This window comes from Lissotriton vulgaris, chromosome 1_1 (assembly GCF_964263255.1).
Source record: "Lissotriton vulgaris chromosome 1_1, aLisVul1.2, whole genome shotgun sequence".
NCBI lineage: Eukaryota > Metazoa > Chordata > Amphibia > Caudata > Salamandridae > Lissotriton > Lissotriton vulgaris.
In genome coordinates this window covers 504,917,415-504,944,394 of record NC_141685.1, presented here as the reverse complement: position 1 = coordinate 504,944,394, position 26,980 = coordinate 504,917,415, and the positions used below count along the sequence as shown (strand labels likewise).

Below are 26,980 nucleotides of genomic sequence, written 5' to 3'. Positions count from 1 at the left end.
TGACGAGTTAGCACCTCTGAAAAACAACCCTACCAAGTTCAAACTCAAGAAAGCCCCCTGGTTCAATGATGAGCTTAAGAAATCCAAGAAGACATGCTGCATCCTCGAGAAAGCCTGGAAAAGAAACCCATCCACCGAAAACCTAGCCACTTTCAAGAACGCCACCCGTAAACACCATCAACTAATACCCTCCCCTAAGAAATCAGCATTCAAAGATCGACTCGACAACAATGCCCACAGCAGTAAGTAACTGTTCAACATAGTAAAAGAATTCACCAACCCATCAGCCGGCACCAATGACATCACTCCCTCCCAGCACCTCTGCGACTCACTAGTTTCATTCTTCCACAACAAAATCGCCGACATACACAACAGCTTCACAAAACAACCGGGTGACCAGTCCACCCCACTCACCTCAGAACCTAATCTCCCCCCTAACAACCTTTGTACTTGGAAACCAGTCACCACTGAAGACACCATCCGCCTGATGAACTCCATCCACTCAGGATCGCCAACCGACCCTTGTCCCCACCACATCTTCAACAAAGCAGACTCCATCATCGCTCCCCACCTTCGCGACATCCTCAATAGTTCCTTCAACTCCGCCACTTTCCCGGAAAGCTGGAAACACGCCGAACTCAGCGCCCTCCTGAAGAAACCCACAGCAGACCCCAATGAACTTAAAAACTACCGCCCTATCTAGCTCCTCCCATTCCCTGCCAAAGTCATTGAGAAAGCTGTCAACAGTCAACTCGCCGCCTTCCTCGAATCCAACAAATCCCTCGACATATCACAATCCGGATTCCGAGCCAAACACAGCACCGAGACCGCCCTCATCGCAGCAACAGACGACATCCGTAAACTATTGGACAATGGTGAAACAGCTACCCTCATCCTACTTGACCTCTCCGCAGCCTTCGACACAGTCTGTCATAACACCCTCATACACCGCCTCAGAAACATCGGAATTCAAGGAAAAGCACTGGACTGGATCATCTCATTCCTCGCAGGAAGAACCCAGAGAGTCCGCCTCCCCCCTTTTAGATCAGAAGCCACCAAAGTCATCTGCGGCGTACCACAAGGATCTTCACTCAGTCCCACACTCTTCAACGTATACATGAGCCCCCTCGCATCCATCGTTCGCAAACATAACCTCAACATCATCTCCTACGCAGACGACACCCAGCTGATCCTCTCCCTCACCAAAGATTCAAACACCGCCAAAATCAATCTACACGAAGGGATGAAAGAAGTGGCCGAATGGATGGAGACCAGTCGCCTTAAACTGAACTCGGACAAAACGGAAGTCCTCATATTAGGATCATCCCCCTCCGCTTGGGATGACTCATGGTGGCCACCGGCTCTGGGAAACGCCCCCAAACCTACGGACCACGCACGTAATCTGGGCTTCATCCTAGACTCCTCCCTATCGATGACCAGACAAGTCAACGCAGTCTCCTCCTCATGCTTCAACATCCTACGTATGCTCAGAAAAATCTTCCGATGGATCCCCATCGAAACAAGAAAAACAGTAACCCACGCACTGGTCACTAGCAGACTAGACTAAGGAAACACCCTTTATGCCGGAACCACAGCCAAACTACAGAAAAAACTCCAACGTATCTAAAATGCATCTGCCAGACTCATTCTAGACGTCCCCCGCAGAGCTCACATCTCCAGTCATCTGAAAGACCTCCACTGGCTCCCAGTCAACAAAAGAATAACGTTCCGTCTCCTCACCCACACACACAAAGCACTATACGATCTAGGACCCGAATCCCTCAATACACGCCTTTCCTTCTACACCCCCACCCGCAAACTCCGTTCTTCCAACCAAGCCCTCGCCGCTATACCACGCATCCACAGGTCCACCATAGGGGGAAGATCTTTCTCCTACCTTGCGGCCAAAACCTGGAACTCCCTCCCCACACATCTCTTCCTTACTCAAAACCACCTCTCCTTCAGAAAACAACTCAAAACCTGGATATTTGATACATAACCCCCCACCTCCCTCAAGCGCCTTGAGACCCTCTGGGTGAGTAGTGCGCTATATAAATGCCAAACTTGAACTTGTCATGCATGAGTGCAGTGTTGAGAGGGGAATGTGTCCCCATAACAAGTATGCCCGATTAGAATTACATCATGACATCGTTGCAGAAATTGGCCCTAATAGATAAAGTTAAATCCCCCAAAACCATTTCGGACCATAACGCTCTCACTCTTGTCTTTGATATGGATAGTTTTAAAAGATCTAATATCCAATGGTCATTTGATCGCAAGCTCCTTGTTAGCCCAGAATATATAGATCATATAACATCATGGGCCCAAGCCTTTTTTGATTGCAATCAATTTAGTGCTCCCAGGTTCATTGTATGGGATTGTTTTAAGGCAGCGATGAGGGGGAGACTATTTCGTTCGTAGCTAAACGTGAAAAGACTCAGGATAGTATCAATACCCAGCTTAATTTGGAACTCTCTAATCTTGAAACGTTACATGCTAGTCAGATTCAGCAAGGAATTTCAACTTCTGATACACTGCAAAAGTTATTGATTCTAAAAACAGAAATTAATAGCTTGTTAACTCAAAAAGCGGCTGAAACATATCAAGCTAATAAAAATAAAATCTATGAATCAGGAGAAAATGTAGGGAGACAATTAGCCCTTAGAACCCGACAAAAGCAAACATACAATAAAATAAAGTATATTGAATATGAGGGACAACAATACTTTTCCACCCAGGACATCGTAGGTGTGTTTCAAAAATACTATCAAAAGCTTTATCAAAGAGAAGATGATCGTCAGCCTACCAGAGATACGAAAACCTTTCTCAATGACTGGCTGCATGAACCAGAATTAACTAGGAAAATCGATCAAGCAGTTAAGGAAGATCTTGAAAGAAAAATTACAATTACGGAGCTAGAGATAGCACTTTCGGACCTCGCTAATGGGAAGGCTGCTGGTCCTGACAAAATTCACTTAGACTTATATAAGGCGCTAGGCAAGCAGATATTACCCTATTTATTAGATCTGTTTTTGGGGGTACAATATCACTCAACATCACCAGACTCTTGGAAAAATACCAACATAGCGATATTCCCTAAAAAGGGGAAACCCCCTCAGTTTCCATCTTCATACAGGCCTATTTCCCTCATAAACTCCGACTCAAAGCTATATGCTAAGATTCTTGCAAATCAGCTGAGTGGGGTCATCGAACATCTTGTATCCCCGTGGCAGCATGGCTTTATTCCCGGGCGGGGTACGACTGATCATACCCGCAGAGCCATTTCCCTATTTGACATCATGGGCGCCACGGGGGGGGAAATATCGATGATCCTACTTGATGCCGAAAAGGCGTTTGACCGAGTATCTTGGCAGTTCTTATGGGACATTATGGAATACAATAATTTTGGACCAGGCTTTATTAAAGCCATAAAAGCTTTTGTACATCAATCCAAGGGTCAAACTTTCCATTGGTGGCTTTGAGTCGGAGTTTGTAGAGATACAAAGAGGCACTAGGCAGGGTTGCCCATGCTCCCCGATATTATTTGCTCTAGTCATTATTCCTTTAATTTTAAAGCTACTTATTTCCCCTCTAATCCAGCCAGTTAAGGTGGGCCTCTACTCAACTAAAATTCTGGCATATGCTGACGACATCGCCGTGCTTACAACCAATCCGGCTGACGCAGTTGTAGAAATAGAGCAAATTACTCAGCTGTTTGGATCCTACTCCGGCTATTTCCTAAACAGGGATAAAACCATGGTTCTCTGTACAAACAATATCTCATACGACAGCCCTTATAAGGTTAAAAATGCAATTTATCTAGGTGTAAATATATCTCCTGAGGTGAAGGATATCAATCGGCTTAACTTTGATCCTTTGATCAAATTAGTAAAAACCGACCTCAGGAGGGTAGACAACCTACACCTCTATAATAGGGAGGGCTAATTATATTAAAATGAACATATTCCCGAGAATACTTTATCTGTTTCGGGCCGTTCCACTGATGGCTGATGGTAGCACTATTAAAATATTAGACTCCACTGTATCCAAATTCTTATGGAATTATGGGAAAATTAGGAGAGCTTTACCATTACTGACTCTTCCTCAACATAGAGGTGGCCTTGGTATTCCGAACTTGACATTCTATCTTTGGTCAACATTACTTCAGCAAATGGGCCCGCTTTTTGATATTAAACCTTGCATTCCATCTAATATAGATTCATATATCCCTTCTATTTTTGAACTTGGATTAGGTGATAGGTGCCAAGGGTTATTCTTGAGACAAGTTGAGGCATCATATTACAAAAAGATCAAATTCAAGGTGATTAGCAATTCATGGAAAATATGGAAACTTGCCTCTAAACATCTAGGGGTTCCTAAAATCACTAAATACACCTCTCTATGGCATAGTACGATCCTACCGGCTTGTTTAAAGGATAACATTTCTAGGAAATGGGAGAATCTTGGCATTCATACACTAGGTGACTTTTTTGGACAAGATGTCTCCCCATCCTTTGAAGGGCTTCAGCAGAGATTCGCTATTCCATCTACCGACTATTTAAAATACTTTCAAGTGTTTACTAGTAGTCGTAATTCTAAACTCAACATTTATTTAGATCGTTTTCATTTTTTTCTATTATTGGGAGACGATCTACCAGGATAGGAACTCTATATGACACACTTTCTGAATTTTCTGCTGACGATTTAGATCGTGTCGAGCGAGCTTGGGCATTAAAACTCGGAAATCCAGATGTGGATATTGATTATTCCCTAACACTCTCAGCAACATTATTTTTAGCCCCCAATCTTAAAGCTCAATATTATAAAACTATCTACAATCTTTATTATACTCCGTTTAAGCTTTTCACGTGGGGTTTGCGGACAGATGATTGTTGCCCAAGATGTGGACAGGCTCAAGCAAATCTAATCCACATGTTTGTTGATTGTCCCAAGCTCGATATTTTACAAACTATGATTGGAGGATTTTGGGCTCAAGTTTTTGGTCGGAGTCTCAGATCCTCTGCTACTTTATATCTTCTGGGTCATGATGAATCCTTAGGTTATAGTACGGAGGAACGTAGGATTGTCTTTTTAGGCACCGCCGTCCTTCGTATTATACTGGCTGCCCGATGGAAAGATCCTGTTGTACCCACTTTTCAGATGTGGCTTAGTCGATTCCTTGCCACATACAAGCAGGAGGTAGCTATATATAGTACAAAAGGTAGAACATCCAGAGCTCTTGGTGCCCAGATTTGGGCCCCAGTTTCTGATTGGTACTCCAATACAAGACTCCCCTCCTGATTTGATTTGAATTGATCTGACTTTATTAATTTATGTAGCTTTTTTCTTTTGAATCTTTGTTTCTTGGTGTCTACATGTATTGGTTAATAATGCTTTTTTACTTGCTTTTGGTATATTTTCTGTATTGAATTATCTGATTTATTATTGTTATATTACGCTGTCACTCTTTTGTAATAAATTCTTAATCTTTACTGGTCATGCTCAATAAAAATAAAAAATAAATAAAGAAACAGTTATTAGTGATGTGGTTGCGGCGCCTGTGTCCTTCTGCAGGATTCGCCCCGCGTGCATGACGCACATGTGCAGGTGGGCGGTTGTCCCCTTCCGACTCACTGCCAGAGATCTCGACAGGTATCCTGCACTTGGTAGCAATGTTGTGGAGTGTTGCAGACACGGCCACGATGCCGCAGCAGAGCTCAGGCTCGTATTTGATGGCCCACCAGTCTTGTGAAGTATGCAGAATCTGCTCTTCAAAAGGCCAAATGTCCTCTCAATTCAATTTCTTGTGCGTATGTGTGCAGCATTGTATCGCCGTTGCTGTGGTGTTGCAGGTTTGAGGTATGGGGTGAGGAGGTACTCACGGAGACCGTAGGCGCTGTCACCTAAATGAAAGGAGCAGAGGGTGAGTGCCTGTTCTGCGCAGCTACATGATCACAGTGTACTATATGGGGGCATGTGTACTTACCTAGTAGGTGTCCTTCGCCAAAGTCTCCCCTGGCCAGTCGTGTGTGAATGCCGCTGTGCCGTAATATGAAGGAGTGCCACTATGTCCGTGATGTAAGTCTTAGCGTTGCACACCATCTGGATATTGAGGGAGTGGTAGGTCTTGCGATTGCGGTACATGTATTCCGTTTGTGCTGGTGGGCAGATGTGGATGTGGGTACAGTCAATGCATCCAATTACATGTGGGAAATGCGCAACGTTGTAGAAATGTAGCTTGGTCTCATTCAAGTCCTGTTGGGTGGTGGGGAATGAGATGTAGTGGCGTAGCCGGGTCAGCATAGCCTCCAGGAAACTCCTTAGGCAGCAGGACATGGTGCTCTGGAATATCCCCCCTGTAACAGCGACTATCCCCTGGAAGCTTCCGGAGGCCAGTAGGTGCAGGCTGCACAAGACCTGGACATGGGTGGCCACGGCATTGGTCCTCCTTGTTGGGTGCAGCATCAGGGGGTCTAGGGACCGGATCAGCTTTTGGATCATTGGCCCATTCAGGCGGTACTTAGAGTAAATTTGCTCCGCAGTTTGGCCCAGCAGGGTGACCCGCTGGCGAAATATTCGCTCCTGGATCCTGCGTCTGTTCCATGCTGCAGCCTGGAGCCTACGCCGCCTGACCACCATGTAGAGTCCTGGCATTGTGTGAGTCCTCATGCTACTACTGTGTTTCCTTAAGTGTTTTTGTTCAGCACTGCACCTGTGGCTCGTTGGTGATTTTTCTAAAAAAAAAATTCCATAATGGTTACCACCTGCTTTTGGTTCTCCTTAAATTGCGCCTCGCAAAAAGCGATTTTCTGCTTTTTCGGTAATTGCGAGTTTTCATGAATGGCGTTTGCGATTATTTAGCGAAATCGCTAAATAAATCGCAGAATCCATGGATTCTCGCTATTTCCGATTCGCTATAGGAGTTCCTCCTAGATTCTGCGATTTATTTTGCAATTTCGCAAATTCTGTGTTTTTGACATGATGATTAGCTTTTCTGTTAATTGCGATCGCAATAGCTAATTCGCAGCTATTGCGATTGCAATTTAGCTTGATGAATCTATGTGTAAGTCCTTTTTCAGAAGTGCCACCAACGTCTGGAACTCCTTACCTCCGAAGTTATGCACCCCTATCTCGCTGGATACCTTTAAATCCTAACTGAAAGCCCTTCCTTTTGGAAGACATTATAGCTAATGTCTTTTCTCCATTCTCCAGGAAGTTGGCTTAGTTTCCACACTGGTCGTTACCTTGATTCTTACCTCTTTATCTCAACTTCATTGGACTCCTTCCTATGCCTGCCACCTGCCCATGTCTAGTTTTCAATATTTGACTGCTGCGATTTATATCTTACTTTAATGCTCTTGGTCTATTGTGAATGTCTCAACACCCATGGGTAATGTCATTTATATGCCTTATGCAATCTATTTCTTTGGTAACGTGTTCGAACCCCTTTGATAATATGTGTGCTATATAAAACTGCATGAGCAAATCAATTAAATAAAATGTGTAAGCTGCAGTTCCATTGACTTCCGACTGAGATCGTAACAAATGATTGCTTGTTTATTTTGCTTTCTCTCCCAAATAATTTTTTTTTTAGTTCAGTGTCTGCTTTCATAATGACTCGAGGATTGTTTTTGGTGGACGCTGTTCCTGTGTGTCCTCCAAGCACAACAAGCATGATTGATGTTCTCTTTGGGGGCGACAAAGGATAGCCTTATTACCATAAACTCTAAAGTAAACTTTAAGGATTGTATCTTTAGTTGAAAATATTCAAGCTAAACAAATATAGGTAATAGTATTGGTGCGTATGCTTATAATCCTTTTACCAGAGTGCTCAAAAGCTGTATTTCCACTGTTTGCAGACCGAGATCCTAACAGGTGATTGTTTGTTTGTTTTACTTTGTCACAAATTATTTTTTTAGCTCAGCATCTGTTTCCATAAATCCTCAATGAGCTGGAGAGAGGCAGCAGCCTGCCAAATGCACACAGAAAATCCCTTCCAATATGCTTTCGCATAACACACGGTGTTAATCGTGTGTGTATTGCACGTTCAAGTGTTCCCCTGGCTCAGTGATTACCTGACAGCACTGGGGGCCGCCTTCCTCTTTGTATTCTCGATTCACCACAAACATGAGGGACCTTTGTAGTTTTTTCAGTGTAACTGGAGGATTTGCCACAGACACTTGTAGTGCAGCATAATTGGTAAGCTAAGGCAGAAAGGTGGACGCATTTGGATAGCGACACAAATATTCATGATCTATGAAGTTTAGCTTTGCATAGTCTCAACAAAATGTAGAGGCATAATAACAACTCAGAACGCCAGACAGAAGCACCCTTGCAGCCCTCACACAGGGCACCCAACACTTCCCAAGTGGGATAAATTGCAAAAAATAGACTTTCCCAACCATTTATATAAAGCTGGGTAGCCTTTTACCTGGCAGTGTCATTCTTTTCTTCAGGGCCACACGAGTGGTACAAAATATTATACAAATAATACAGTGGCCGCCAATGAGTTTAGTCACGATACATGCGTGCGTCTCTGTAGTCATCTTGAAATGGCTGGTTTTTTTTAAACAGAAAACCCAATCTAAATGTCCAGCCATGTACTCTCATGTTTGAGCATGTATTATGATACATACATTGTAATGCACTGGTGGCCATTTTTGGCATGTTGATGCAAATGAAAAAAGCATTGGCAAGGTCAATAGCGCTCTCGTCTATGTGTGTTACCTATCATATTGGCTTTGCCACTGCTTGTTTAAACTCTCCATTCGGCAGCCAAAAGCAAGTTATTTCCTATTTACTTTAAGGGTACCATGAGAAAAAAATAGAACCCATAACTAAGACCTTATATCAGCGAAAGAGTGAATGAAGTTGATGTGCCTTCAGAGTTTGCTAGATCACGGTTGTTTGGATTTCAAAAGTCATTTAGTTCATAATAATACAATGCTGTACATTTTTCTTTCAGGAGTCAACGGGTGAGCAGGGGATTAATGTGATAATAGAGATGCTATCCAACGTTAATCTCAGCAATGATCTAAAACTTCTGTCACATGGTGGAAGAGTAATTGTAAGTATTTTGTTGTGCAGCTGTGATTGAAGTTGACAATTGGGTTGTGCAATTACATTGGTGATACTAATTTGATTTCTCGTGTTTAAGAACAGTCCGTGCTAATTCATGCAGGGGAGGGCGGGGTTTAGGCATGAAATGGAGGGCGTGGCTTAGACATGCAACAGATATTACATGCTAACCCGCACTACAACTGTGTCGCTACAACAATCGCAGAGTGATATTTGAAATGTTGGTCTTTGGAAACGAACATCACATTTATTGCTTCTGAGATTGAAAAAAATGTTTTGTGTGGGCTTTTCAATTTGTGCTAGAGTGAAGTGAAGAAATTCTGTCATCTTTGTGATACCTCTTTTGAACCTCATGCTTCATCATTTGGCTGGTGCAACTGGGCAGTAATACAAAAAAAAGTCTGGACACTTCATGATTGACCTCATTCTCACATTTTTCAACAGAGTTCTTCAGGGCCGGACAGAGAACCAACACCGGCCCTGGCAAAGTGCTCGGACGTAAACCCCCCCCCCCCCCCCCCCCCCCCCCCCGCGCTCGTTGCAAGGGACGGTTTTCAGCCGATTTTGTTACGGGCCGTTTTTGCCCTGTAACAAAAACGGCGCCCAGGGGCCCGAAACCAGGCCCCACCCGTGCGACGCACTGGAGTATTGCCCGGTGCCCGCAACGGCCAGTCCGGGCCTGGAGTTCTTTCATGGGAATAAAATGGTACAGTCTAGACAAATCAATATGAGCTGTGGTGTCCTTTTTGAATAAGTACCTCAACTGTAGGATTCGAGCTCTTTTTAGTCTGAGTAGGACATACATTATGTGACTCCCTTAAGCAAGTTGTGTTGGGCTTGTGTAACTGCAAATATGATATGAGGGAGGAGTTCTCTTTTATCAAGAATACTTGGAGGAAATTTAATTGACCAAAAGAAATGTGTTTTTGTCACAGAGCCGCAGAGGCTAGACTAAATTTCCCAACACATGCAGCCAAGCCCGGAGCTTTGCTAAGCCTTCTGAGATGGAACTTTGTAACTCAAGCTGCTCTTTGCAAATACTGTAGGTGCATGGGATTTGAAATGGTGTATTTTTTATTTCTTGCTCTCGATTGAAATTTATGTTTCAATTTTGTGTTCTGTAACAGATCGTAGGCTGTAGGGGCTCAATCGAAATAAACCCCAGGGACACCATGGCGAAAGAAACCAGCATTATTGGTGTTTCTCTGTTCAGTCAAACCAAGGTAAGAAAAAGTAGGCTTGATTATGCCAAAAAAGGTGAATGTTTGTTTCTGATTTAATAGTATTAGATTACAACCATTGGCCAAATAAAGCATGTAGAGTGCTTATCAGGTGAGAAGACTTCATTTCCATTCTCAGCCCTCTACTTGGGAATACGGGAGGATTTTACACCACTCTTTATCCTGACCACCCACAGTTAGGTTGCCTACCAAGGTGAGTCAGTGGTGCTCAGTGCAAATATTGTAAATGGATATATATTGTAATAGGTTTCTGAACGTATCTCATCAGATTTTGTGATTCTATCTGATGTTATGCAGCATTTTATTTGTGTGAACCATCACCAAGAGTGGCATCTTGTTGCTAAATAAACAGTGACTAAAAGATTTAATTCAATCAGTTATTTTTTTTATGGGACGGGGTTAATGTTTAATAATCACTTTCAAGTTTTTTTCCGGTGTATATATTTGCTGCAACAATATGCCATGCCTCTGTCCCTTCCCTCATTATCCTAGTCTCATAGTGCAGCCCTCACCTCTCGCCCTTTACTTCCTTCACTGTTTATCATACAGCCCTATTCTTCAGCACCTACACATTGTATTTTTTCATTAATGTTTAACTTCAGACAATTTTTCTCCAAGTGCTAGATTTCTATGCAATAAATAGTGAACTTCAATGTGCATTAATAAATTGAAGGCAAAAATTGTGCTGAGATCAAGAGTTTCCTGAAAAAGGTCAAATGATAGGGTGAAGGTTTTAGGCCCAGACCCTTCAAGGGAACATCTTCAACATGTGTGAATACATTGGGCCTAATTTATGTTGAATTATATTATAGGCATAACGTGATTCCTAAAGTGTCTCATTTGGCTAGTTTCAGAATGATATTAACAGATATTTCATTTTGCAGCCTGTGCAGTTTCAGATTAGTTCAAAATGGTTATGGAGATGTTTGTGAATCTTGCAAAAAATAAGTATTTTGCCTGCAGCCTTTGCCAGGTCTCCCAATTAGTGAAATTAATCTGACAATCTGCCCCAAAAATTATATGGTTACGCTTTTTATAGTGCTCAACAAGCACAAAGTAGCTGGGGGTAGACATAGCGTGAGCTTGTCTCTGATTCCAGATTACAAACCAAAACAGTTTATTTTAATTTGTTGGAGTTCAGTTCTGCATTGTTGGAAAAGGTCCAGGGGTTTACTCCTGTGTATTGAAATAAGAACTTGCTTCATGCAAGTAAGGGCTTCTGTTGTAGTAACCAGTAACCGTGAAAGCAGCTCTGTTGATCACAGCTTCACTCTTACCCTGACCACTGCAGTCCCAGAGTTTCGGGGCCAAAGATCCTGGCACATCCTGAGTGCCCGCTGGACTGTGTGCAGGGCACCTGGCATCTCCCTGGTGTCTCCTAATTGCAGCCTGAATGCCTTTTCAGAGCCTGCTCTGCACACCTTTAGCCCCAGATTCCCAGGCGCAGTCTCTAGAGTACGTGGCAGATAGTGATACCTTTGTGCCTAAATGTTTTGAAGTAGTCAGACATGTTGAGCATTAGAGATTTAAAAGTTGAGAATTGTCTCTATGTATTGATATCTTACCCAACGTAGCATTGAGTCGCTGAAGTATAGAATTGTAATGAATTTGTTTTGTGCTCAACAGTAAAGAATGACATTTTATAACCATAGTAACTGAACATGTGGGTTGAATCTAAGATGTAATTCGCTACATATTTTATTAGATTGAATGTGGTTACTGCTGGTACAAAAAGATTTTTAAAGCCAACTCATTTTGTATGGGATATAAGATCGAAAACAAGCTGCAGAATCTTTAAAGAATATGAGGTATTTGGATGTGACCTGTGTAATAGGAAGGTTTTAATAGTAGTGAACGACTTTATAAAAGAATGTTTAACTGGGTTTATTGGTTTACAAAGAGCATGTGTTCATATACTGGGCATGTATGCTGTTTTTGAAGATTTGTGTCTAACAGCATATTTTTTACCGACTAATTGAACAGCTCAGTCAGACATGTATGTAGTCATTACTGTTACACACTGTCAACATCCTGAGTGTACCATGAGCAGAACAGTTACTGATAGTAGTTTATTCATGTAGTTTATTCATGTATAGTAATTATGGATGTCATTTTTGACAGTATTGGAGACAAGAAGAAAACAAATGGGTCCCCAATAATGAAACAAGCATTTGAACTGCAAAGGGTCTCACATTAGCAAGAGTTTGAGCTATTTCCATTGTAAATGATAATGCCTTTAATTTATGTGGTTACATAACCTGCAAGCAGTGCGGTGAACTTGGTATTGGAGAGCCACCAGTAAGTGGGCACGCACTGTGGATTCCCCTCAGTGGTGACTGATTTTGCCTGGCACTCAGTTCTGCCCCACTACTCATAGGAAAAACAAACTTCATGTATGTACTGATGCTGATTATGCGGTTGGTGGTCAAAACGTCTCACCAGGTGAGCACAGGAGGCCAGAATACTCAGTTTCAATATTCCTACCAGGAGGTAGTATGACCAAACATGCAGTTCAAATTAGAAGATGGTGTGTTGCATACTGGTGGATCACATTTAACATCTGTATCTGCGAAACATTGATGAATTGTAATAGCGGTAGTAGTCAATAGAGTCATAGTTGGAACTATGGCATGAACCGTTCATAATCTGGACAACTCTAATAAGTTTTCTTCAATCAGGAAAGTTTTAAATGAAACAGTATTGCAATTCCCAATGTATTTCCAATGTTGGTATGTGGAAGGAACTAGATGTATCTCACATCCCGATTTACCTCTTTTGCTTTGGTCTAATGGCAGGAAAAGCATCAAACCCAACAAGAAACCGGGTCAGTTCCAGATGAAAAACTCTGCATTCTCAAGAGGCAGATAGTTACTGCCCTACCTATTCTGTCAACCATATTTCAAATTACCCAGTGCAGCAGCAAAGAAACGCAGGGCAATAGTCTGCTTGGGGACAGCTTGGCTCTACACCTTCAGTAAACTTGAGAAAGAGAGTGTTTAAGAATGGATATCTTTAGTTTTGTGATAAACATATAACATACTTGCCATCTATGCAATCCCAATAACATTTCTGTAATGCACTTTGATGCAAATACTGTCATAAATCAATACGTATAAACCTGTGAAGAGATGCAAAGTAAAACAAATCCGAAAGAGACAATCGGGATTCACTAAGGTGAAATGGCTTTCATGAATCTTCATATAGGCTTTTCTTTTTTCCCCCATTTTTAGGACTCGCAGAGAGACCTATAGCTGTCCATCCACAAAGCTGACTTTTTATGATGAGGATTCTCAACAGTTCACATGAAATCACGTGACCACATGCTCCTTCGTGCACGAGCTTGCATTTCCCCACAGGCTTCCCCCTGCCAGCAGCATTTGCCACATCAAAGGCTTCAGCTGCCACGCCCCCCGCCGTCACTTATTCATGGCTGCAGGCCGTGCCTTGTTTAAGCAGGGAGGTAGTGCTTTTTTGAAGAAAAAAAGACGTGACAACCATTAGCCTGTTTTTGTGTAAGACTTATTTGAAGTGTTTTGATAGATGCTGGTGCACACACGAGTTAAGCATGTGCAGATTATCACTTGTTCGAATTATTCATCTCACTACGTACATTGTTAAAGATGGACCCACTCATCACCAAAGTCCAAATTAACGAATAATTGGTTTCCATACTACTTTTCTCCATGCTAGGCTACTCTTAGTGAATTATATTTTATTTATATTGTCTTTTGAGCAAATTAAATTACTATTTTAAGACTACCACAGTACGGTCCCTTCAGCTGTCTCACCTACACATTAAAATTAATTTTGTTTAATTTTCTTTGAAGACACCTGGTTCGCTGTACCCACATCGTATTCATAAACTCCCAAAAATGTCTGTGCTGAATAAGTTAGAAAATTGTTAATATCGGTTTTCCACCTCTCCTCTATATACTTCATATAGAGATACGTTTTGAGAATGGCGCCTCTATCAAGGGACGTAAAGGGCCAGGATTCGGAAATTTTGATTGGAAGGGTGGCGTAATGGGTCTGAGGCCGAAGACTAATTTGGCTGGCTTACATTTTAGTTCCCGGTTTTTATTTCCAGTTCTTCGCCCTTCAGATCAGCTCTCATAACTGCTGTGTTTTTTCGTGTTAGTATTTCTGCCTGCCCGACCAACAGCTTTGTGCGGCTTTACTTTTGTGCTTTATCATTGGTGGTAAAGTGATAGGAAGTGTCCCTTTACTGCCACCACCGCTGTGCAGCAACACGGACCCTCAACAGAGCTATGATCTGTTGAATGCTATAGAGCAGACTAGCTGGCGCGACCTCCACATGACACCAGCATGAATGGCCATCAGTCTCAGTGCAGCAAATATGAGCTCCTTTGCACCTGGGCTGTACGGCCAACTGCAACATCCTGAATGCAAACATGAAAATAGCTGTTGATAGATAATTTTTAGAATGCGCCCACCTCTCTTGCACCCCCACTACCATCACATCTATTCTGCTGGTACCCGGCCCTCTTCTTGCCTCCTCTCCTCCCGCCTCCCTCCTCGTGCCCCGCTCCCGTGTCCAGCGGACCCTTCCCTTCCCTGGCCCCCGCTTCTTCTGCACTCCCCTGTTTCTGCCTGTCCCTTGTGGCTTCCCTCCACCTGGGGTCCGCGGTTTCTGCCCCACCGATTCCTTCATGCATCCTGTGCCCTCTGTCCTTTTCTCCCTCCCCTGGATGTTACCCCACCTCTCCACGCCCCCATGGGGACCGCCTCAGCCCGCCCTCGGTGTGTTCATTTCCCCGATGAGCGCTATTGCAATGCTGCTCCCCCCCATTTCTCTCTTTGACTCCCACGCGCTCTTTTCTCCCATTCTATCTTCCTCACTTACAGCGTCCTGTTTCTTGATGCATCCTCCTGTCCCGCCCCCACAGTCTGTGCTCCCCCATCCCCAGACCTTCCTCGCTCACTTCCTCACGTTCCTCTCATTCTCTTAGCTCTCTGGCTCATCCCTCCACCCATTTCAAGAAGAGCTAGCAAGTGCCCCCCCTTCACTCCCACCCCTCCACCATGTGACGCCTCCACCCACTCCGGCTTCCCGTTTACTGCATTCGTGGGTCCATAATGTGGTGGGAAAAGCGAAACTACAAGTCCCAAAAAGCAATGCACTGCCGCCTGAAAAGATAGGACTGTCTGAAAGTGTCACACATGGCATGGGCGATCTTTACGCTCTTACCACCCTTGCATTTAGTTCTCTCCCTTAGTAGCCCTTGCTTTCATTCTACCCTTCTATAATTACATCATTGTCTCCCCTACATCTCACATCCTCTTTTCTGATGTTTCAGTTCTCTTCTCTTCCTGCACTCTCTCCTTCTTAGATGATCCACTCTCCACCTGTTCCCTCTCCAGGTATTCCATCCTTCTCTCCCCATTCCCATCCTCTTCTTATTCAAGTCAAGTCAAGTCAAGTCAAGTCAAGTCAGAATTTATATAGCGCACTACATGCCCAGAGGGTCTCAAGGCGCTTGAGGAGGGGTGGGGAATTACTTGTCAAATATCCACGTTTTAAGTTGCTTTCTGAATGCTAGGTGATTCTGAGTAAGGCGAAGGTAAGTGGGAAGGGAGTTCCAGGTTTTAGCTGCCAGGTAGGAGAAGGATCTACCTCCCATGGTGGTTTTGTTGATGCGAGGTACAGTGGCAAGGGCTTGGTTGGATGATCGTAGCTGGCGGGAGGGGGAGTAGAAGGACAGTCGTGTGTTGAGACATTCTGGTCCGATTTCGTAGAGTGCTTTGTGTGCGTGGGTTAGGAGCCGGAAAGTGATCCTCTTATTGACGGGAAGCCAGTGGAGGTTTTTCAGGTGACCAGAGATATGTTCTTTACGCGGGATGTCTAATATGAGCCTGGCTGAGGTGTTTTGGTTTCGTTGGAGTTTTTTCTGGAATTTAGCGGTAGTACCGGCGTAGAGGGTGTTTCCATAGTCCAGTCGGCTCGTGACCAGGGCGTGGGTGACCGTTTTCCTAGTTTCGGTGGGGATCCAACAAAATGTTTTTTTGAGCATGCGAAGAATGTTGAAGCAGGATGAAGAGACGGCGTTGACTTGTCTGTTCATCGAGAGTGAGGAATCCAGGATGACGCCCAGGTTCCGTGCATGGTCTGTCGGGATGGGTGCTTTTCCAAGGGCTTCTGGCCACCAAGAATCGTCCCATGCAGAGGGGGAGGTACCTAAGATAAGGACTTCTGTTTTATCTGAGTTCAGTTTCAGACGGCTATGTTTCATCCATTCGGCTACTTCTTTCATTCCTTCGTGTAGGTTAGTTTTGGCGGTGCTAGGGTCATTGGTGAGTGATAGGATCAGTTGAGTGTCATCCGCGTAGGAGATGATGTTGAGGTTGTGTTGGCGTGCGATGGACGCGAGGGGGCTCATGTATACGTTGAAAAGGGTGGGGCTGAGTGAAGATCCTTGTGGCACGCCGCAGATGACTTCAGTGGCCTCTGACTTGAATGGTGGAAGGCGGACTCTCTGGGTTCTTCCGGTGAGGAACGAGGTGATCCATTCTAGTGCTTTTCCTTGGATTCCAATGTTTCTGAGGCGCTGTAGAAGGGTGCTATGGCAGACTGTGTTGAAGGCTGCGGAGAGGTCGAGGAGGATGAGGGCGACTGTGTCTCCATTGTCCAGTAGAGTTCGAATGTCGTCTGTTGCTGCGATGAGGGCGGTTTCAGTGCTGTGTTTGGCTCGGAAACCGGACTGTGAGGAGTCGAGGGAGTTGTTGGCTTCGAGGAAGGCGGCGAGCTGGTTGTTGACAGCTTTCTCGATGACTTTGGCCGGGAATGGAAGGAGCGAAATGGGACGGTAGTTTTTGAGTTCGGTGGGGTCCGCTGTGGGTTTTTTCAGAAGGGCGCTGAGTTCAGCGTGTTTCCAGCTCTCCGGGAAGGTGGCGGAGTTGAGGGAGCAGTTGATGACGTCTCGGAGGTGCGGTGCTATGATGGAGTCTGCTTTGTTGAAGATGTGGTGAGGGCATGGGTCTGTGGGGGATCCTGAGTGGATGGAGTTCATCAGGCGGATAGTGTCCTCAGTGGAGATTGGGTTCCAGTCATTAAGGATGTTCGAGGGTGGTGAAGGTCCAGCAGATGGTTGGGTGGGTTGGTCTCCGGGTTGGTTGTCGAAGCTGTTGTGGATGTCTGCAATTTTGTTGTGGAAGAATGAGGCTAGGGAGTCGCAGAGGGCTTGAGAGGGGGTGATGTCGTTGGAGTTGGCCGAGGGATTGGTGAATTGCTTGACGATGTTGAAAAGTTCCTTGCTGTTGTGGGCGTTGCTATCTAGTCGGTCCTTGAAGGCGGTTTTCTTGGTTTTTCGGATCAGTTGGTGGTGTGTGCGAGTGGCGTTTTTGAAGGCTTCCTTGGTGCTGGTGGTTGGGTCTTTTTTCCAGGCCTTCTCAAGGGAGCGGCATCCATAGGTCGTTTTACTCCCCCTTTCTCTGCCCCATCCTCCCCTTCTCTCTCTGGGGTACCTCCACTCAGTTTCTTCTCTCTTCACCTCCTTGTTTCCCTCTCATATTTTACTGTCCCTCGCATACGTTACCCCTCTCCTGTTCTCACCTTCCTTTCCATTTCAACTCTTCCCCCTCTGCCACCCCAGCATCACTCAGTGCCACCCCAGCATCACTGGGCGCCACCACATTATCACTCAGCTTCACCACGCACCACCCCAGCATCACCACAGCGCCACTCCAGGAACACCACAGCGCCACTCCAGGAACACCACAGTGCCACTCCAGGAACACCACAGCATCACTCAGGGCCTCCACAGCATCACTATGCGCTATCACAGCATCAATCTGTGCAACCATTCAACAACTGGTTCAAATATGTTCTCAGCTTTATTACAAATGTCACAAAACGATGTTAATATTTCACTTCTGTTTTTGGATTATTCGTCACAATAAAATACACCGAACATAATCTTCAAAAAAGTTTAAGCTATTGCCATTATAAATTACACTACCTTTTATTTAAGTATTAATTATTAAAACAATTACACGCCACTATTATTTGTGATATCAATACATCTAAGTCACGTAAATACAACACATATTGCATTACAAATGCTATAGGTGTCACATTTGCGAAAGGTATAACTATTGGCATTGTAAATGACAAAGCTATTAATTTCGCTATTTTCAAAACTAACACATAAATAAAAAATTTGTCATTTACAATACCAATAGCTCAAACTTTCCTAATGCAAGACCTATTGCATTGCAAATGCTTGTTACAACTAGAACAGGGTCAGAAAACATAAAAAAAAGAATACTGTTATTTTAAAACCTGGACAGAGACCCAGTGCAAGATCTTTCACCGGCACGCAGGTCTAGACCACTATCTTTACGTCATAGCCCATTTACTACAAGTTTTTCAATCGTGCAATAGCTGGTAGAATAGTGGTGGGAAGGAATTGTGCAAGAAAAACAAAGCAAGCAAATTAAGGCCTCACAATGGAGATGGACATCTAAGGAACATTTTGATAGCATACATCCGTATATTGTCTCATCAATTTTCAGTCTGCAAAGATTGACAGCCAGTACTGAAAATAGTTTACAGGAATCTAATAAGAGATGGTGACCATGAAATCATGTATAAAATAAACTGCATAATTCTTCAGGAATTTAAGTCATTATGTATAAACAGCTTCGCATAAGCAGTGTACAATAGGTAATAAAACCAACGTTGCAACAAAAAAAGGCAATTATAGCGCAGGCTCAAAGAAAACAATTAACCTATGCATGAAGGAGACTAAAATCTGTCTGGAAATGCCTAGGAATCCTTTTTTTTTTATTTGAGAGTATATTGGGAGAGAATCAGCGAAGGAAAAAAAGGTCCATAGGTTTCACAGTTTAGAACTAAGACACAAGTATTTACATTGGGAATGGGAATTGAATGATAGAAGTTTCAACTGTCAAAAACCTGAACCTAATTCACTTGCTCTTGTACTGTTTTTTTTCAGGATTTTGAAAATGCAACAATTAACATGCTGAAAAATTAAAAGCTCCACATGCTGATTTTAGTAATGATGCGTGAATGCTAGTCCGTGGGCAAGCTACCTAAAGAGTTTAGAATGGGGAGGAGTGCACCTAGCGGCTTGTCCTTAAATGCTGCTCAGTTTAAGCAGCTGCTGGGAGAGGAAATGGGGGATGCACAGGCAAGGCTTGTGGTTTCATGGTCTATTGTCCCTTGTGCTTTTCCTTAACTGTACCACATTGTACTTGCCAAAGGGTATTATGATGTTATGTTAAATATGGACATGGTACGTGTTTATAGCACTGGAGAGAGTTGCTAGTGTGCTGCTCTGTGTTCAGCTGGAGCTTTACATGTGATACAAAGCTTAACTTATGAAGAGCGTGTTAGATGCAAGGTGCCGTTTTGAAGAGAATACTTTTCAGAAGTATAAAGAAAAAAATTAGAAATGACAAACAGAAAATTGGTCAGAAAATTAAAATAGTGTTTGGATTTAAAATGAGGAACGTCCAGGGGGGGCGTGGCTTGCGCGCCGCTGTGGTATGGCGTGTTGCGCTTGAGCTCCGGGGTGAGTTGATCCCGTCGAGCGTTTCTCTTTGTCTCTTCGTGCCCTCTTGACCGGAAAAACCACACACCTACGGCGGAACATGTGCTGAGCTCCACGACGCTGTTTTTCCGCGATTTAAATCATCGGAAGTATGCGTTCTGCTTCATGCCTCGCAGGCGCTCGCATTCCTGAGGAGCGGCCGCCATTTTGCCGCGTATGACGCTCCTGTCATCTGTCATCTGAGGCGCCGCCGCGGATACAATTTAACAGTCTTTCGTGTCTGTCTAAGGGTTTCTTCACACAACGGATACAATGGTAACATTTATGCTTTTTTTCTAATGTTACTTCTTGCTGCTTGGCTGAGTTCGAAGCTGCTCACAGTTTTTGTTTCTCTCTTAACTGACTCATTGAGATGCTCATGTCGATATATTGAGGTGTATTCCTATTTATGCTCATATTTCAACCGCTAGATTAGCGTAGCGTGTTTTGAGCGTGAATTGCCTCTTTTTTCACTGTTTTCTGACTATTTTGCGCAACTCTGGTGCTATACTCTATTTCAGGGGTATTTTTGTTAGTCTTCTACTACAACACTGTCATTATGAGTCGCTCCTTGAACACCAAAGACTCTAAGGACCCGGGCACATCTTTGAAGCGACTTAAGTCAGTCTCTCCGACTCCTGAATCACCTCAGGCGGATAATACTTCCACATTGGACACCATATTGGCGCGCCTTAATGAGGTTCATGATATTGCGCAGTCAACCAAAACTAACACTGACTTACTACAAGTGGAAGTGTCTGCTATCAGAAATGATTTTAAAACCCTTTCTCTACGTGTATCAGCGACAGAAACTCGGATAAGTTCCGCAGAGGATGGTATGCAAAAGCAATCCAGGTCCCTCTCTCAAATGGAGCGGTCTATGGCGGCGATGCGCAGAGACCTCACGGAGCAGGAGGACCGTAATAGGAGATCTAATCTGCGTATTTTTGGCCTTCCGGAGGACTCAGAGAAATCATCCTCCTCCATGATTGAGTTCTTATCTCATTGGATTCCTGATACACTTCAATTATCTTTCCACAGAGACTTTGAGATTGAAAGAGCACACCGTGTTCCAACGTTCCGTTCTAAGGCAGCCACCCAGCCAAGAGCAATCATTTTTAAGCCCTTACGACATCAACACACTGAGCTGATTTTGTCCCATATGCGCAAGATTAAACAACTCAACTGGGAGGGTCATCGCATATCCATTTCCCAAGACTTTGCCAGAGACACGGTCATAAGACGGAAAGGTTTCTTGAATCTTCGGAAACGTCTCACTGACTTGGGCATTCCCTTTTCCTTTTCTGGTCCATCCAAGTTTCGCATTACATATAAAGGGCGTTCCAGAATCTTCGATGAACCGGCAGACTTGACAACGTTCTTGGACAACCAGGAGGAGATAGAGATGGAGATTCAAAGAGCAACGACGCAGACTCCTGGGGCCTCAGGGACCTGATTTGTTGTTCTCTTTACTTCTGGTTATGTCTTTTTCTGGATGGTTACCTTCTCTTTTTTCTCCAGTCATGTTTTCATGTTGATCTACACCTCCGCTATTGTATGTCCTATCTCTGTTCTTCTTTCTATACTACTCTGATGGATCTCCTTCTTACTAGTTTCTGACCTCTCTTTCTTTTTTCTCTTCATTATCCTTCGAGGAACTTCTTGTAGATCCTTTCAATTTTCTCTTCTTCTTTCTTTTACCCGTCTTCTCTGGTTTCGTGCGTATTTGTATCTCTTTTTCAACTCCCTCTTTCTTGCTCCTATCTATTTTTATTACGGTGTATTTCACCTATATTGTTGCTGTTTCTACTTACTAGTTTACCTGCTCGTTTTATAGTTATTAGTTGCAGATTTAGTGTCTATAATTCAAGTATTATTACTTCTCTCAATAGCATCTTGTATTATATTTGCATTACACTATGTAGCATTGTAGTATCGTGTGTAGACTTCTCCTTTGTCTTTCTGCTCTTTTTTCATCTTTCCTCTCGGTTTCTTCCTCTTTTCTACATGCTGTTCTCATACACCTTTTTTTTTTTTTTTTCTTTCTCTTATGTACCTCCATTTTATAGTATAGTTATAATTAGGTGTTTTATATGATTCATATGCGATTTCAACACATATTTGTTCCTCTAGTCACAAAATGATATATGCTTTTGTTTTTTTAAGATGTTTCGTACATAATTAAGCTTTTCCTACGTTTTATAGTATTGTTATTTAAGTCATGCTCTTGCGCTTGCTGGGGTACTGTTAATATATTCTGAGTGGTATTTTTCTTCTATTAGCATTATAGTATCTCATTATGAAATGTGTTTCTATGTGTATGGTTTATCTATTGCTTTTTAGCTCACTGACAGTTGTTCTTTTTTTCATAATGGGCTATTCTTCTTTACCAATTTTTGCTCCTAGTACGGGTCTTCGACTCGCCTTTTCCACGTTCTCCCTTGCATGATATGGGTCTATTTTAGACCTCCCCCTCTGCCTCGTTTCTCTCTCTTTTCTAATCTTTCTTCTCTCCTTCTGGCTTTTCTTTTTTCATGGTTCTCCCACATGGTTGCTCCCGTAACATCTATTTTGTTTTGTGGTTGGTCTACTATATTTTTGTACTTCGTCCTTTCTCTGTTATCATTGTTGCCTTCGTGTGTATCCCCATCAGTTATATGCCAGGTTTAAATGTATTATCCCTTAATGTTAAGGGTTTAAACCATCCGGTCAAACGGTCTAAAATCTTAGACTATTGTAAATCTCTCTCAGCGGACTTAGTATTATTTCAAGAATCTAAGATCACTAGTAGAGAAGCGGTATTCTTGAAGAAAGAATGGGTGTCGGATGTGTCTTGTTCGGATGCATCTGGTAAACGCAATGGTGTGGTTACGTTGGTTTCGAGAAATTCGGGTTTATCGATTCTCTCTTCTGAGCACGACTCTGATGGTCGATGGCTCTTATCTAAACTATCAGATGGACAACATGATCTGTTTGTTATGAATATCTATGCTCCGAATATTGATAGCCCTGCTTTTTGGAAATCCATTTCTAAAAAATTGCATGATACCCCACATGCGGGTAATCTTATTGTTGGTGGGGATTTTAACTTACCTATGGATCCTTTATTGGACAGAAATTCCGCATTTCAGTTTCGTCCGCCTAAAGCACACAAACAGATGCTTAACATGTGTTCCATTGCTCAATTGCATGATATTTGGCGTCTCCATAATCCCACTGGCAGTGACTTTTCTTTCTTTTCCTCCCCTCATTCCTCATTCTCGCGCATTGATTATCTTCTAGTCCACTCTTCTCTTGTCGCAGCTTCTACTTCCCCACTTATACATCCCATTGTCATCTCCGACCATGCTGCGGTCACTTTTACGCTGTCGTCCTTTGCTCCGAAACCACGTGGTCGTTCCTGGAGACTTAATACGGAGGTGTTATATGACTCTACCCAAGTGGAAGAATTTTCCAAGGATATAAACACTTTTTTCCGTGAAAATGAGGCTTCTGTATCTTCTCCAATAATTCTTTGGGACTCTTTTAAATGTACTTTCCGAGGCCAAGTTATTGCATGCATGTCCAAACGCAATTTAGCGATTAAAAAAGAACTTACTGATTTATCATCTGAAATCAAGACTCTGGAGGCGTCCTTTAGACATACTAAAGATCCGACTTTCCTACAACAAATTAAGCTTCTAAAATACAAATATAATACAATTGTCACTAAAAGAGCTCATATTGGTTTCCAAGCACAAAAGTCCAAAAAATTACTCTTAAAGAATCGGGCTGGCAAACTTTTGGCTGCTACTTTAAAATTCCAAGACTCTTCCTCTAAATCCTCTCAGATCTCCTCTATTAAAGATCATAATGGCTCTAAAAAATTCCAAACTGAGGAAATTCTTGAAGTTTTTCGTGATTTTTATAACAAATTGTATACCCCCTCTAACCAAGCCTCTTTTGATAAATGCCAAGATTTTTTAAAATCAATTCCGATTCAATCAGTTTCTGAGGACGATCGCTCCACTCTAAATGAACCTATTTCACCTGAGGAAATAGTTTCTGCCATCAAGGCCACCCGGTCGGGGAAAGCTCCGGGCCCTGATGGTTATCCGATCTTATTTTATAAAACCTTTCTCCCGTTGCTTGTTCCTAAGTTGCAGGCTGTCTTTGACGCTTTTGTTCGTAATGGTTCTGTCTCTGGTACGGCTGCCGAAGCCACCATAGTGGTGATCCCAAAAGAGGGGAAGGACCATTCGGACCCTAAGAATTTCCGCCCTATTTCGCTTCTCAATATGGAAGCGAAGATTTTTGCTAAAATCTTGGCTAAACGTCTAGAATCCTTTATTCCCAACTTAGTCCATCCCTCCCAAACTGGTTTTGTTAAAGGTAGGCTAGCAAGAGACAATATTCGCACTTTCTGCCATATTATTGGGGCGGCCAAGCGATCCCAATTACCTGCCGCGGCCTTGGCCCTCGATGCGGAGAAGGCCTTCGATAAGGTTTCTTGGCCTTTTCTTCGAGCTGTCTTACATGCACATAACCTTGGGGAATCATTTATTAACATGGTAATGTCTTTGTATTCCCAACCTAAAGCTAATATTAGAGTTAATGGTTCTACATCCTCTTTTTTTAATCTTTGCCAGGGCACGAGACAAGGATGTCCCTTATCCCCTCTCTTGTTTTTGTTATCTATCGATCCTCTCCTTCGGCTGATTGATTTACACCCTGATATCAAAGGGTTCTCTTTTGGCCCTCATTGTCTTAAAACTGCAGCCTACGCTGACGATGTTCTCATTTTCTCGGACGATATCGCGTTAGCCATTCCTGCTATTTCTGACACCATTTCATTGTTTTCTAAAGTTTCGGGATATACCCTAAATAAAGACAAGACAGAAATGTTCCCTTTAAATGCCTATTGCTTTCCTGCGCATATGGGTTTGGCTGGCTTTAAATGGCAAGCTACCCATCTCAAATATCTAGGCATTTATTTCTGTTCGACACTACATACCACGGTTACGTATAATGAGTCTCAAACGCTGGCTAAAGTTCGTCGTCTTCTGGACACATGGTCTCCAAAACATATTTCATGGTGGGGGCGCCTACAAACCCTTAAAATGATGATCACGCCGATTATCAATTTTGTCTCTTCCATGATTCCGATTAAATTATCTGACTCTTTTTTTCGGGAAATCGATGGTATCACCTCCAAATTTTTATGGAGCGGAAAACGGGCTCGGTTAGCATACAAATATTTACGTAGACCCTGTGATATGGGAGGTTGCAACTTCCCGGATTGGGAAAAATACCAGACTGCTTTTTTGGCCTCTCAAGGTGCCCTATGGTTTTCTCCCCCAACCCGTCATATTCCTCTATGGCTACGCATAGAACAGGATTTAGCTGCTCCCTTACCACTTGCCTCTTTTTGTACTACTTCCACTCTACATATTCTGTTCTCCCGATCTATCATTATTGATACAATTGTCGCAATTAAGAAAGTGGACAGGAAGATGGCATTTCCTCTGCACAAAACTAGATGGTCTTCCATTTGGCGTAATTCCAAAATTAAAATCAATATCACTCCCACTCTCATGTCGTATTGGGCGATGAAAGGTGTCTCTCTTGTACAACATCTGTATAATGAGTCTGGTGAGCCCTTACCTTTCTCTACCTTAGCGCTCAAATACTCTCTAACAAATCTAGACTTCTATACTTTTCTTAAAATCAAGGTTGCGATCTCGAAAACTCGTCTTCACCCCTCCTCGTCCACCATCTCACTGTTTTCTATCTGGCTCAAAGCGGGTCATGTTGCTTCCCACATATATAGGTTTTTATCCTCTACTTCGCTTCCTGATCAGACGGTTGCGCAGCAAAAATGGTCGCGTCATTTTGATCACAATATTACGGATCGTATCTCCTCCGAAGCTTGGCAATCCATTGGCAAACTAGCGTTACGTAACAAAATAGCTCCTTCCTTAATACAATCCAAGTTTTTCTCGATCAATCTACTCCACTGGACTCCGGTACGTCTTCACTCTCTCAACCTTAAAGAGGATGACCTCTGTTGGAGTTGTGGCGTTGAGGCAGGTGATTTTCCACATATGTTCTATAACTGTTCCTTACTTAAATCTTTCTGGGACCTTATCCAGCAACATTTGTCTCTTATCTTTGACGTTGAGCTCCAGCTCTCTTTTCCTTTAGTTATTTTAGGCCCCTGGGCGGCTCCTACGCCTCTTCCCCTTGATCCATTACAATTACAACTGTTAGACCTTCTTTTATCTGTAGCGATCAAAGTTATCCTTATGGATTGGAAGTCTTTCTCGTCTGTCTCCTATCATACTTGGTGGGCATGGGTTTCCTTCTTACGCAGTGCTCACACCTCAGTAGATCTAGCACACCTGTCACCTTCCATCTCTAGTGGGGTTTGGGCAACTCTGGATGAATATATGGAACTTTCTGCGAATGGGGTAGTCCCTCCATTTCCTGCTGTTATGTCTACCTAATTTTCGTCTGGTAGTGGCGTTACATTGGGTTGTTCCTGTGGGAGTCCTTTTTTCTTTCTTCCTCTTTCCTGTCCTCTCATCCCGTTCCTTCTTTCTGCTGCTTTTTTCCTTGCTCTTCTTCCTTCTTCCTGTGGTTCCTATTACCTTCCCCTGCCCCTATTCTCATCTTAGGGACTGATACGTTCTACGTTCTGAAAATTGTATCCCTCTATTGGCTCAATTCATTACCTTCATTTTAGGTGCCTGTTATCCAATTTTACTTACATTGAGCTTCGTTCTTGATCAGATATTACCCATGGTTTCATGTTTTTTCTCATATTGGAATGTATCGCCTCTTTGTATTTTGTTGGATATTATTTGGATCATTATTTCTCTCAATAAAATCCTCTTGAAATGAAAATGAGGAACGTCCCAAACGGAAAATCAGTCGGATAATTAAAAAACGTGTTCGGATGCAGGCTTCTACTAAATAAACAATATTGAATGAACGTACATTTAATGGTAGTTAAATAAATATGGCAGTTGAGTCCGTTCAGGAGCAAAGAGCTGCGCGCACAAATTGAGTGAAGGAGAATCCTCTGTGATGTAGTTACTACGAGGCAAG

At 43.1% G+C, this 26,980-nt stretch overlaps 1 protein-coding gene across 3 annotated transcripts in view; it reads left to right on the top strand.

Annotated features, from left to right (window-relative positions):
- The window catches only part of CRYZ (crystallin zeta), a 326,836-nt gene that overhangs the window by 265,367 nt on the left and 34,489 nt on the right, over positions 1 to 26,980 (top strand). For all 3 annotated transcript variants that reach the window (XM_086953869.1, XM_086953870.1, XM_086953871.1), the window contains exons 7-8: positions 8,966 to 9,067; positions 10,206 to 10,301. In XM_086953869.1, the coding sequence (XP_086809995.1) occupies positions 8,966 to 9,067; positions 10,206 to 10,301 (198 nt within the window). The remainder of the gene's footprint in view (positions 1 to 8,965; positions 9,068 to 10,205; positions 10,302 to 26,980) is intronic.